Genomic DNA, 14,856 nt, shown 5'->3' with positions numbered 1-14,856 from the left:
CAAACCCACATGGGTACATGTTCAGGGAAGCTTCCCCATGCCGCCACTTGCCACTGCCCATGCTACCCCACTATTTTTAGCCTGCTAGTTCCATGGAGAACTAGTGTGGGCATGTCTACACGAACTGGGAATCTCTCCCCCAGCTCCAAGCCAAGAGGTAGCCTAAGAGAAATTGCCCATTGCACTCTCAACCAACCAACCATACTGGGGGCAGCTGATAAATCTAACAACATCAGCATGGACCCTTGGTCTCTGACCCTTGCCTAAAGGAGGTCAACCAATGAGATTTGCATAGGCTTTTTTGCCTTGCAAGGCATAAAATGGTCGGGTAGGGACCCAGGAAGTGGAGGACTCCAAATGCTATGGGAGATGAATCAACACTACCTTCTCAATGGTTTTCCCCCAATATGGGAGGTTACAGACAACGTAATTTGTGAAGTTGTTAACAACTTTTAAAGCCAAATGACAGCATATATAAGGATTGACAGCTAACAACCATTAACAGTAACCACTAATGGATGCAGATGCTCCACACAGACTTTCACCATTTGTGAGACCAAAGGTCCCTCTTCCAGACAGTTAAACACATTTCACCCAGTGCACTGAGAACTCCCACTTGCAAAACTATGCGGAACTCCATCTGAGAAGATGGAAAGCCTGTCCACTCTTGCTCTGACACTCAATCCAAAGAATCAGACAGACTATCTTGGATCGAAAAATCCACCAAACACTACGAGCTCGAGGATTAAACCCACAAGCTCAAAGGGGTTGGGGGTCCCCACCAGCAAGGTCCAGAGATAGCATTTGGTGATAAGCCCAGCCCCCTCTGCTGGCAAGTGGGAGGTGGTACAGGAATTTCTTATGGGGTGCTGTGCCTGGGTCCTGTTTGTGGGGAATAGCTAGTGAGTGTTTGAAAAATGTGAAGCTCCATATCCCTTAGCTATGAAAAAGAAGAAGTCACTTGCTGGCTCCTCTCCCCCTTCCTGAGCCTTCTGGCTGCTGTAAGGGCAGAGGATATTTGCTACTCTACCCCTCCCCCTAGATCCCACTGACTGCTGAGTGGGCTGTGCCAGCTACTCTACCCTAGCCCCATACCCCCTAGACTCCTGCAAGGATAGTTGGCAGTAGGATTACTCCCCTCTATTAACCCTGCATGGTTTTAATTCCTCTTCCCACAAACATCATCAGGACCACCCCTGCTGTTGCTCCTATCTTTCCCACATTGCAGCAACATCCAACAGTCAGTGGCACAAAAGCTGTTGAACAGCAACAGTGAAACTGCCCGCAATCATTTTAAGTGTCCATATGTTGTTGCTTTTTACCTCTACAGTAGAAGAAACAGCAGCAGGGATACTGGAGGTGCCTGTAGCACTGTCTATACTAGGGAAGTTTTGCAGAAGTTTCCCACCATTATCATCACTGGTTCACATCCACCAGTATTAGCAAAGTTGGGAGCCTCAGCACAAACCAGCTTCTGGATGTCATTGGTGTTTTAAGCACTTTGTCATCTAATCTGCTCAGAGCCAGTTTAAGCAACATTGGCATCAGCAGGCGTCCGGTTAACACTTAGGCTATCACTGTTGACAACATACTGAACTGGTGTTAAACGGTGATGCAATACATTTGCAATATTTACTTAGTACAGATAATACCTGTGTAGAATGGTTTTCATTCAGTTCACACTGGGAAAAACGTCTGTAAAACTGAGAACATAAGGACTACAAACTTTAAAAAAGTGCTTAGAACTTGAATATACCACATAGGCCACAAGTACATTATCTGAGCTGGATCCAGCACCTGGGAGAGGGTTTTACCATAAAATTGAGCAAGCTACACGCTGCTGCTAAGAACCTTCTGGTGTCACATATCAGTGCCTTCTTGGCTGCTTGTGTCCCCCATACCTTCCTCAAGAGCTTTTGTAACTAGAATATATATTTTAGGCTGAACTGGTTTCCTTATAGAAAGCTTTTGTCTTTATGGGCCTGTCTACACTACAGATTGTTTACTGAATATGAATCCAGGTTCCATTGCAGAGTTTGCTCCTGGTTACACACAATATGGTTTAAACATGGCCCCTACACCATGACAGACTGCAACTAAATTGTCACTCTTCCTTTGCTGCATACATAGAAATTCCCTGATAGTGTTACCACACAAACCAGTCCTATTACTTTCCAGATTCACCTGGAGAACATCCCAAGGTGCATTGCACCATCTGCTACAGAAAGCACTAAGTATTCTCAGCACTCTATTCTCTGTACACCAGCAATGCTTACTACATAACTAGGAAGTTGTGGACCAGATCAAAATGACCAATACTTAAGATTGCTAGCTATACCAAAACAACCCACTATCCCCAGTCTGTTGGATTGCTAACCTCTTTTACCAGCTACCTACCCCAAAATCAATAATGTTCAAGTGCACACCTAGTCTTAATGCTAAACTGAAAGACCTTGCTAGTGATCTAGATTAAAAGCACCCTGGTTAATCTCAGCTCATCTAAACTAAATCATTAGGTGTATCAGCAGAGAGTTGAGATTCACCAAATCTGAGAATCCTATGCGGTAAGAAAATCAAGGCAAGAAAAGTCCAGTATCATTGAACACAAGATGATAGCTGGGAAATCCAGCACAGGATGAACCATCTGCTCAGTCATAATGAGTTAGATGACATTAGAGGCACCAGAATGATATTTAGCCCATGCTACATAGTCAAGAGCTGTGTGTTGAAACAGCCGATGACAACAGGGTGCCAAGGAGAAGAAAGAAGATTGTATCAGCTGGGTGCTGGAATAGAACAGTGGTGGTGACAGTTGATCACAGATGTGGCAATGTTGTCAAACTAGCTGTGGGCTGAAATTTTAAATTGCTCAAAGTGGATGAAAGGTGGCAGGACCTCACTGTAACCTAGAGAAGAATTATCTAAAGAATTATGTAAACTAATAGTGTCTGCAGTAAAAACTGCCGACTGGAGGTTTTCAAGGCTCCTTGGGAGGCTGAAGACGTTTTAGCAATGGAGGAAGATATCTAAGATTTTAAGATAAAAAGATTAGACGTGAATAATAAGAGTAGCCACATTATGAACAGGAAACATTTATAAGGGGTACAAATTCATGTTTCAGAACACAAGCCAACCACTAACTGCTTGGAGATCATGAAGTATCTTCCCACATGGGCATATCAGTACTTTGCACCTTCTTTTAAAGCTTGTAGTATTGACCAATGTCAAAGAGCAAATAAGAGATTAGAGCAACCATAGGTTTAATCCAATATGGCAATTGCTATGTTCCTATAGAACATTTTATCTCCAGAACTGGTGAAAGTCAAAGATATCGTAGAAATTTGCCAAATTGGCATAGTTGTTTCCATAGAACTAAGAGTCCTTCTGCTTATACAATTGTATATTTTATACTGAACAGGACTGCATAGTCCCAATATATATAATCAAATAAACAAAGCAGCATCTTCTAAAATTGGTTTTATACTTGTACTAAAAGTTACGTTTATTCAAGAAAAATTCTTTTAATCAATCTTTAGATAATTAATCTCTCATGCTGTTACAATGCTGAAAAACATCTAGTCAATACTCAGTTACTCAAGCTTCGGAGAGACAAGGTGGGTGTGGTAACATCTTTTATTGGACCAACTTCTGGAGACAGGCCTGAACAATTTAGTGTTTTATTGAAATATAGGAATTTTAGTAGAATTTAATACATATTTTATGTATATTAATTATTATTTATTAATTAATTATTCTATTAAATATTCTATGTATATAGAATATACAAGACAATTGTTTGTAAAAGTTTGAATTTCTTGCTACAAGAGGAAAGGAGTACTTGTGGCACCTTAGAGACTAACAAATTTATTTGAGCGTAAGCTTTCGTGAGCTGTAGCTAAGGTGCCACAAGTACTCTTTTTCCTTTTGCGAATACAAACTAACACAGCTGCTACTCTGAAACTTTCTACAAATACTGTATTTTTTATGTACACTTGTTCCTTGGAAAATTCAAAAGGTGTCTCTGGTGTTTAAATTTAGGAAAATATAACCTTAAACGGGAAACTGGAAGCACCTGAGAACAGCAGCAGAAGTTAACATTTATTGCTATCGGGTTTGCAGGAGACTGCTGGCTGCTTTTAAAAGCATTCAGTCAGTCCATGACAATGGTCTTTGAAGTATTTGATCTGTCTTTATGAGATGACAGTGGTTTTCAGATTCTTGCTTACTCCACAGATGTCCATGAAAGGCTGCAGGGGAGGTAAGGTTTCCCCTGAAATTATCTCAAAATATAATTTCTCACTAAGAATTACTTATATAGAACAGGTCTTGAGGTTAATTACATCATTAAAAAAAAACTTTTTTTCAAGAATGTGCCCACATTCCATGGTGTTTTCTACATAACTCAACTAGATGCTGTAAATGTGCTCTCTCTAAGGGTGAATGATCCCGGAGTGTAGTACAAACTGCAGAGTTCTGACAATCACACAGAGATCTCAGATAAGAAGAGGATGGAGTAGGAAACAAGGCAAAAAATAAAACCACCAGGAGAGGGCAGGTCTCGGGGGAACCTCTCATGGGATGGAGAACCTTGCTGATTAACATAGGGGAGGACAGAGACAACAAGCAGGAGATAGAGCAGCCTTTTCATTTAACACAAGCATTACTCTCTACAGATATCACAGCCTAAAGATGTACACATCCTGTGCTCAGATCTCTCCCATCCCCCAAGGCACTTGTATGATACACTTGACAGAGCTCCTCCCCTTTCCAGAGGTGCCTGCTTTAACTGATCTGAAGTACATCCATTTCCCTCTCTCACATGCCTTTAATGAAGGCAAAATACTGAAATAAGTGGGCAAAACTGTTACAATTCTGAACAAATATTTGTAATTTCTGATAGCTGTTCAACCTCACTACTGGAGATTAGATTGGGCACCTCCAGAAGAAACAGTACCAGAAAAAGTAATACGACAACATAACAGGAAGAAACAAATTACTTAAGATGGTTTGGGGGGAGGGATAGCTCAGTGGTTTGAGTATTCGCCTGCTAAACCCAGGGTTGTGAGTTCAATCCTTGAGGGGGCCATTTAGAGATCTGGGGCAAAAATTGGGGATTGGTCCTGCTTTGAGCAGGAGGTTGGACTAGATGACCTCCTGAGGTCCCTTCCAACCCTGATATTCTATTCTATGTTACAGGCAAGGCCCCATATATTATACCATTCAAAAACAACAAAATTCAGTTCTTGCCACGGAATTATACTCCAAAAACTGAGCTTTAAAAAAAAAAGAAATATGTTTATAGTCCTTGTGTATATGGAGATTAACTTGAACACACACAGCCTCAAACAGTAATTTTGAGAAGTATAGTGGCATCTCAATAAAGACCCCATTGAGTCCACAATTCCACAACTCTGGAATCTGGCATTTTTCCAAGATACCACAGAATTCAGAATTCTTGTCATAGAATTTGCTGTGTCCAGGTGCCTGGAGTTTTGCTTTCTGCTCCCCTGCCCTGCCAGGACCAGCCTGCCGCTCCCTTTGCTTTTCAGCTTTTCTCACAAGGGGAAGTTAACTGGATTCCAGTCCATGATCCCTGCACTGTTCCATGGAACCAGGCAGCTGTGGCTCAGGAAGCCAGTCCTGGAGTCTAGCTTCTACCACATAGGATGACAAGCTGAGATACCTGAAGATCAGTACAGAAGCAGGGGATAGGGGAGCCAAGGAGATGAATTGCTGAAGCTGGCTACCCGCTGGGACACACATGATGTGCTGTAATACTTGAGGCCTAACAGGCCTATCCTAATTGTGGGCTGAATTATTGGAAAGTGGATAAAAGTCTGTAAAATGTTACCATCACCTATAACAAGATATGTTGATGCACAAAGGAAAGACAAAAAGCCTGGACTACTCCATACAAAAAGGTCTACTAAAGCAACCCAAGGAATACGCTGAGATCGTTCCTAGTAAACAAAAAGCAAACGGAATTAGAAGTTAATGGACCAAAACTGATGTCAGAAACTAGGCTTCACTGGCAGACAAGTAATGAGGGAATGTGCTGTCCTGCCCACCACTCCTTTTGGGGTCCTCAAAAAAGAGAAACTTTGGCCAGGGGTGGGAGGGGAAGGGTGGGGAATCAAATGGGAAAAACTCCTGGAGGAGCCCAACAGGTCTCCGCTTCACTCCAGAGATTTTCCTTCATTTGTGAGTTTCAAGGATGACTGTGACACCCAGACTTTGGCACACCAGTAGAGACCTGATACATGTGAGATCCTGCTCTGTCTTCCCCTCCCTTTTCATCTCTCACTATCTCTCTCTCTCAGCTTTTCACCTGATCTTGAGACCAACTGCACCGCACGGCACCAGCACAATGAGATGAGCTATCCCATCGAGCTCTGGTTGGCCTGAGGAGGATTGGTGAAGGAGACTGAAATGACCAGCTAAATGATGTTCTACTGTCAGAAATGTGAGACAGGGTCCAGAGCAACAGCTATTATGGCCTGACTGCCAGCCCAGAGCATCTGTCTGTGACTGCCCAGCCACTCTGTATCCTGAGAAAGTCAACAATAATACATATTTCCCCACCTTTACTATCCTATCTCTTATCCCATTTGCATCTGTTTGCTCTGTCAAAGGCCGGAAGAGTGCCTATCATTCACAGCTTAGAATTCAACAGAACTAATCCTTTCCTTTCCCACCAAGAGAAGGATTGCTTGACAAAATAAGACTCCAACCAACATCCTCTCTGAAAACGGGGATTTGATACGTTTTTGATTACATTTGTTCTACATACCCGTTCAATATCAATATCAAAATGCTTTATATCTTGTTTTGATTCTTTTTCTCTTGTTTATCCTACTCAATACATTTCCAAATTTTGGCACACATTTTCTAATGTGTTTGCCACAGAACTAAACAGGGTGAGGTCTCTGTACTCAAAACCCCAAACTGTTTAGTGTTGTACAGCAACATGGACACATTAACACTTCTGATTCTCTGGGCACATTTATTCCATAGAAATTAACACAACAAAGGGAAGAAGGTTCTCCCAGGAGGACAGTTCCAGGGAGCGGATCCTGGATGCCTGAAGAGCACCGTGAAAAAACCCACCCACCAAAATAATCACTGTTAAACATAATCAGACACATTTTCCAACTATGAATCGTAGTTGTGTGGGACGTGAAGGGAGGAGGGATGGGAAGGACAGGCTATGGAAGCAGAATAAATTAATATTGATAAAGAATTTAGCAATTACTGCTATGAAAATTGGTTCCATTGAGCTGCAGAGTGCACAGGGCCACGATCATGGGAATGGCAGTAAGGGAAGATGGAAGAGGCTGAAACTAAAAAGATGAACATCTTAAATTAACCAGTAATATTAAATAGCAATGGAATAATTTCCAAGGAGTCTCCAGCAACACCAGAAGCCTTCAGAAGTAAATATTACTTCAGACTGCAAACCCTTCAGGGCAGGGATTAGCTCTTATCTAGATCTATACCATGTCCAACACAATGAAGCCCCTAACCCTGAATGGGAACCTTTGGGTACTAGTATAATATAAATACTAATTATTATTTAATAACAACACTTTAAAAGGAGTACAAGAGTTCATCTTGCATAAGTGCAAGGAGATGGACTACAGACTAACATTTCACCCAATTCTATCACTTAGGATTTTATGACAAGAAGATTCGTAAGAGTTGCAATTTTAAGCATTAGGTTACATTGCAGCCCCTCTCCCTCTAGCTCCTGTTGAGGATTACCATTTGGCTGATGTGAGCTGCATTTCAATAGGCTTGTCCCTTTGTAACATCTTCACAAAAATCTGTGGTAATAATTCTCCATCAACCAAAACTGCAAACAATGAAAAAGAGGATTCAGGAAATAATTCAAATTCAGTTAATTTGTAAAATGAACAACATATTAGCCACTGAAGCTTTCAGCTTACCATTTACAAGAGTCATTGATACCTGGGGGTTTTCAAAGGCTAGAACTGAGAAGCATTTCAATGCTTGCATTCGAACCTGTACAAAAACATAGGATTTACATTTCTTTATGTTTCACAAATATTAACCCAAAATAAGTCACACGGTGTTACACTATTTTAAGCTAACTAGGCTTTTGGAAATACTGGCGGATGATGAAATCCAGATGTGTCTGAGAGGCCGGTGGAAGTGTCTGGGGGCATGGCTCAACACTTCTGTGATAGATCGGATATTATCTCTGCATGTTGTATTTTGCATATTTGTGAGATCCAGGGGGAAGTGATTACTGATGGGTGGGAACAGGAGGAGCAGAGGCCATCTGTCAACTCTGCGCAAACCTTGGCAAGACTTATTGCCAATGGCATGGATGACAGAGTCAATGATACTCTCTGCATACTTTGAGGGGGCGCTTCAGAAGCATCCAAAGGAGTTAGGAGCATAAATCTGACTAAAAGTTAATAGGATGTGTACTCCTAAATCCCTTCTGGATTTTTGAGAGCAGTGCATAGATAAATTGAATTTATCTACACTATTAAAATCAACTAAAGCTATCTAATCTGCTGTAATTATATTAGGGCTGTCGATTAATCTCAGGTAACTCACGCGATTAACTCAAAAAAACTATTGATTAAAAAAATTAATCGCGATTAATCGTACTGTTAAACAATAGAATACCAATTGAAATTTATTAAATATTTTCGATGTTTTTCTACATTTTCAAATATATTGATTTCTATTAGAACACAGAATACAAATTGTACAGTGCTCACATTATATTTTTATTAAAATATTTGCACTATAAAAATGATAAACAAAAGAAACAGTATTTTTCAATTCACCCCATACAAGTACTGTAGTGCAATCTCTTTATTGTGAAAGAGTAACTTACACATGTAGATTTGTTTTTGTTACATAACTGCATTCAAAAATAAAACAATGTAAAACTTTAGAGCCTAAAGTCCACTCAGTCCTACTTCTTATTCAGCCAATCACTCAGACAAACAAGTTTGGTTACAATTTACAGGAGATAACGCTGCCTGCTTCTTGTTTACAATGTCATCTGAAAGTGAGAACAAGCATTCACCTGGCACTTTTTTAGCAGCCATTACAAGTATATACGTGCCTGATATGCTAAACATTCGTATGCCCCTTCATGCTTTGGCCACCTTTCCAGAGGACATGCTTTCATGCTGATGATGCTCGTTAAAAAAATAATGTGTTAATTAAATTTGTGACTGAACCGCTTGGGGGAGAACTGTACGTCTCCTGTTCTGTTTTATCCACATTCTGCCATATATTTCATATTATAGCAGTCTCGGATGATGACCCAGCACATGTTCGTTTTAAGTACACGTTCACTGCAGATTTGACAAAACGCAAAGAAAGTACCAATATGAGATTTCTAGAGATAGCTACAGCACTCGACCCAAGATTTAAGAATCTGAAGTGCCTTCCAAAATCTGATCGGCACAGGATGTGGAGCATGCTTTCAGAAGTCTTAAAAGAGCAACACTCCGATGCGGAAACTACAGAACCCGAACCACCAAAAAAGAAAATCAACCTTCTGCTGGTAGCATCGGACTCAGATGATGAAAATGAACATGTCAGTCCACTCTGCTTTGGATCATTATCGAGCAGAACCCATCATCAGCATGGATGCATGGCCTCTGGAATGGTGGTTGAAGCATGAAGGCACATATGAATCTTTAGCACATCTGGCACATAAATATCTTGCAACGCTGGCTACAACAGTGCAACGCAAACGCCTGTTCTCACTTTCAGGTGACATTGTAAAAAGAAGAGGGAAGCATTATCTCCTGCAAATTGTAACTAAACTTGTATTTCTGAGCAATGGAACATAAGAACGGCCATACTGGGTCAGACCAAAGGTTCATCCAGCCCAGTATCCTGTCTACCGACAGTGGCAAATGCCAGGTGCCCCAGAGGGAGTGAACCTAATAGATAATGATCTAGTGATCTCTCTCCTGCCATCCATCTCCACCTTCTGACAAACAGAGGCTAGGGACACACTTCCTTACCCATCCTGGCTAATAGCCATTAATGGACTTAACCTCCATGAATTTATCCAGTTCTCTTTTAAACACTGTTATAGTCCTAGCCTTCACAACCTCCTCAGGCAAGGAGTTCCACAGGTTGACTGTGCGCTGAGTGAAGAAGAACTTCCTTTTATTTGTTTTAAGCCTGCTACCCATTAATTTCATTTGGTGGCCCATAGTTCTTATATTATGGGACCAAATAAATAACTTTTCCTTATTCACTTTCTCCACACCACTCATAATTTTATATATCTCTATCATATTCCCCCTTAGTCTCCTCTTTTCCAAGCTGAAGAGTCCTAGACTCTTTAATCTCTCCTCATATGGGACCCGTTCCAAACCCCTCATCATTTTAGTTGCCCTTTTCTGAGCCTTTTCTAATGCCAGTATATCTTTTTTGAGATGAGGGGACCACATCTGTATGCAGTATTCAAAATGTGGGCGTATCATGGATTTATATAAGGGCAATAGATATTCTCCGTCTTATTCTCTATTTCTTTTTTAATGATTCCTCACATCCCGTTTGCTTTTTTGACTGCCGCTGCATAACGTGTGGACGTCTTCAGAGAACTATCCACGATGACTCCAAGATCTTTCTCCTGATTAGTTGTAGCTAAATTAGCCCCCATCATAATGTATGTATAGTTGGGGTTATTTTTTCCAATGTGCATTACTTTACATTTATCCACATTAAATTTCATTTGCCATTTTGTTGCCCAATCACTTAGTTTTGTGAGATCCTTTTGAAGTTCTTCACAGTCTGCTTTGGTCTCAACTATCTTGAGCAGTTTAGTGTCATCTGCAAACTTTGCCACCTCGCTGTTTACCCCTTTCTCCAGATCATTTATGAATAGGTTGAATAGGATTGGTCCTAGGACTGACCGTTGGGGAACACTAGTAGTTACCCCTCTCCATTCTGAAAATTTACCATTTATTCCTACCCTTTGTTTCCTGTCTTTTAACCAGTTTTCAGTCCATGAAAGGATCTACCCTCTTATCCCACGACAACTTAATTTGCGTAAGAGCCTTTGGTGAGGGATCTTGTCAAAGGCTTTCTGGAAATCTAAGTACACTATGTCCACTGGATCCCCCTTGTCCACATGTTTGTTGACTCCCTCAAAGAACTCTAATAGATTAGTAAGACATGATCTCCCTTTACAGAAACCATGTTGACTTTTGCGCAACAATTTATGTTCTTCTGTGCGTCTGACAATTTTATTCTTTCAACTAATTTGCCTGGTACTGACATTAGACTTACCAGCCTATAATTGCCAGGATCACCTCTAGAGCCCTTCTTAAATATTGGCGTTACATCAGCTATCTTCCAGTCGCTGGGTACAGTAGCTGATTTAAAGGACAGGTTACAAACCATAGTTAATAGTTCTGCAATTTCACATTTGAGTTCTTTCAAAACTCTTGGGTAAATGCCATCTCGTCTCAATGACTTGTTACTGTTAAGTTTCTCAATTAATTCCAAAACCTCCTCTAGTGTCACTTCAATCTGTGACAATTCCTCAGATTTGTCACCTACAAAAGACGGCTCAGGTTTGGGAATCTCCCTAACATCCTCAGCCGTGAAGACTGAAGCAAAGAATTCATTTAGTTTCTCTGCAATGACTTTCTCGTCTTTAAGTGTTACTTTTGTATCTCGATCATCCAGGGGCCCCACTGGTTGTTTAGCAGGCTTCCTGCTTCTGATGTACTTAAAAAACATTTTGTGATTACCTTTTGAGTTTTTGGCTAGCTGTTCTTCAAACTCCTTTTTGGCTTTTCTTATTACATTTTTACATTTAATTTGGCAGCGTTTATGCTCCTTTCTATTTACCTCACTAGGATTTGACTTCCACTTTTTAAAAGATGCCTTTTTATCTCTCACTGCTTCTTTAACATGGTTGTTAAGCTACTGTGGCTCTTTTTTAGTTCTTATATTGTGTTTTTTAATTTGGTGTATACATTTAAGTTGAGCCTCTATTATGGTGTCTTTGAAAAGTGTCCATGCAGCTTGCAGGGATTTCACGTTAGTCACTGTACCTTTTAATTTCTGTTTAACTAACCTCCTCATTTTTGCATAGTTCTCCTTTCTGAAATTAAATGCCACAGTGTTGGGCTGTTGAGGTGTTCTTCCCACCACAGCAATGTTAAATGTTATTATATTATGGTCACTATTTCCAAGCGGTCCTGTTATAGTTACCTCTTGGACCAGATCCTGCGCTCCACTCAGGACTAGATCAAGAGTTGCCTCTCCCCGTGTGGTTCCTGTACCAGCTGCTCCACGAAGCAGTCATTTAAACTATTGTGAAATTTTCATGTCTGCATTTCGTCCTGAGGTGACATGTACCCAGTCAATATGGGGATAACTGAAATCCCCCACTATTATTGAGTTTTTTATTTTGATAGCCTCTCTAATCTTCCTTAGCATTTCATTGTCACTATCACTGTCCTGGTCAGGTGGTTGATAACAGATCCCTACTGTTATTAGAGCATGGAATTACTATCCATAGAGATTCTATGGAACATGTGGATTCATTTAAGATTTTTATTTCATTTGATTCTACTTTTTCTTTCACATATAGTGCCACTCCTCCCCCCCGGCATGACCTTTTCTGTCCTTCCGATATATTTTGTACCCTGGAATGATTGTGTCCCATTGATTGTCCTCACTCCACCAGGTTTCTGTGATGTCTATTATATCAATATCCTCCTTTAACACTAGGCACTCTACTTCACCCATCTTATTATTTAGACTTCTAGCATTTGTGTACAAGCACTTTAAAAACTTGTCACTGTTTATTTGTCTGCCCTTTTCTGATGTGTCAGATTCTTTAGGTGAATGTTTCTCGTCTGATCTGGCCCATACTTTGTCCTCTTTCACCCCCTCCTCCTGACTAAAACCTAGAGAATCTCTAGCAATAGATTCTCCTCTAAGAGAAGCCTCTCTCCGATCCACATGCGCCTCTGCAGCAATCGGCTTTCCCCCATCTCTTAGTTTAAAAACTGCTTTGCAACCTTTTTAATGTTAAGTGCCAGCAGTCCGGATCCACTTTGGTTTAGGTGGAGCCCATCCTTCCTGTATAGGCTCCCCCTATCCCAAAGGTTTCCCCAGTTCCTAATAAATCTAACCCCCTCCTCTCTACACCATCGTCTCATCCACGCATTGAGATGCTGCAGCTCTGCCTGCCTAAGTGGCCCTGCACATGGAACCAGTAGCATTTCTGAGAATGCCATCATCGAGATCCTGGATTTTAGTCTCTTTCCTAGCAGCCTAAATTTGACCTCCAGGACGTCTCTTCTACCCTTCCCTACGTCATTGGTACCTACATGTACCACGACCACCGGCTCCTCCCCAGCCCTACACCTAAGTCTATCTAGATGCCTCGAGAGATCCACAACCTTCACACCAGGCAGGCAAGTCACCATATGGTTCCAAACTCTCTCTCGAAACTCCCTGGTTGCTTGCTCACTGCTTTATAAAGCCCTGGCCTCCTTGATAGCCCCGCCCCTTGCCTAAGGCTCAGCCAATGAACAGAGGCTTCAAGATTTAGTTGGGGATTGGTCCTGCTTTGAGCAGGGGGTTGGACTAGACGACCTGCTGAGGTCCCTTCCAACCCTGATATTCTATGATTCTATGATTTCAAACCTTGTTTAGAAGCTCACAGCTTCCAACTGCCAGCCACAGCACACGGTCCTTCAAACAAACACACACACACGCGCTCAGCACACAGCACATAACCCCCAAACACAAACACACACTACAGACAGCCACTTACCAAGGGTCCCGTATTTGCTCCTCCTTCACCTGGAGAACTCCCTCTCGAAACTTCCTGTTAGCGGCCCCTGTTCGCAAAGCTTATTGGCTGAATAAGAAGTAGGACTGAGTGGACTTTAGGCTTTAAAGTTTTACATTGTTTTATTTCTGAATGCAGTTAGTTCTACATTTGTAAGTTCAACTTTCATGATAAAGTGATTGCACTACAGTACTGGTATTAGGTGAATTGAAAAATACTATTTTTTTGTTTTTTACAGTGCAAATATTTGGAATCTAAATAAATATAAAGTGAGAACGGTACACTTTGTATTCTGTATCATAAATGAAATCAGTATATTTGAAAATGTAGAAAAAATTCAAAAATAGTTAAATAAATGGTATTGTATTATTAACAGCATGATTAATCACAATTTTTTTAATCGCTTGACAGCCCTAGATTATATATCATTACTGTTATCTGCACTACCACCATTACTATTATACAATGACATTAAAAATAATATTGTGTAAGTGTATACTGGGTGGGTTTTCATGTTGCTTTTGGTATTTGCTTTTGCTACTCTACCTATAAAGATACCATATCACAGAATCACAGAATATCAGGGTTGGAAGGGACCTCAGGAGGTCACCTAGTCCAACCCCCTGCTCAAAGCAGGACCAATCCCCAACTAAATCATCCCAGCCAGGGCTTTGTCAAGCCTGACCTTAGATATTTTTAAGGAAGGAGATTCCACCACCTCCCTAGGTAACGCATTCCAGTGTTTTACCAACCTCCTAGTGAAAAAGTTTTTCCTAATATCCAACCTAAACCTCCCCCGCTGCAACGTGAGACCATTACTCCTTGTTCTGCCATCTGCTACCACTGAGAACGGTCTAGATCCATCCTCTTTGTAACCCCCTTTCAGGTAGTTGAAACCAGCTATCAAATCCCCCCTCATTCTTCTCTTCCGCAGACCTAAACAATCCCAGTTCCCTCAGCCTCTCCTCATAAGTCATGTGTTCCAGTCCCCTAATCATTTTTGTTGCGCTCTGCTGGACATTTTCCAATTT

At 41.1% G+C, this 14,856-nt stretch overlaps 1 protein-coding gene across 10 annotated transcripts in view; it reads right to left on the bottom strand.

Moving 5' to 3' along the window:
- Positions 1-14,856, bottom strand: part of ARMC8 (armadillo repeat containing 8) — a 179,686-nt gene that overhangs the window by 55,567 nt on the left and 109,263 nt on the right. For all 10 annotated transcript variants that reach the window (XM_074964085.1, XM_074964088.1, XM_074964092.1 and 7 more), the window contains 2 exons: positions 7,947-8,022; positions 7,762-7,852 (listed from right to left, as the gene is read on the bottom strand). In XM_074964085.1, coding sequence (XP_074820186.1) covers positions 7,762-7,852; positions 7,947-8,022 — 167 coding nt within the window. The remainder of the gene's footprint in view (positions 1-7,761; positions 7,853-7,946; positions 8,023-14,856) is intronic.

This window comes from Natator depressus, chromosome 9, assembly GCF_965152275.1.
Source record: "Natator depressus isolate rNatDep1 chromosome 9, rNatDep2.hap1, whole genome shotgun sequence".
NCBI classification, from domain to species: Eukaryota; Metazoa; Chordata; order Testudines; family Cheloniidae; genus Natator; species Natator depressus.
This window is presented reverse-complemented; position numbering and strand designations above follow the sequence as displayed.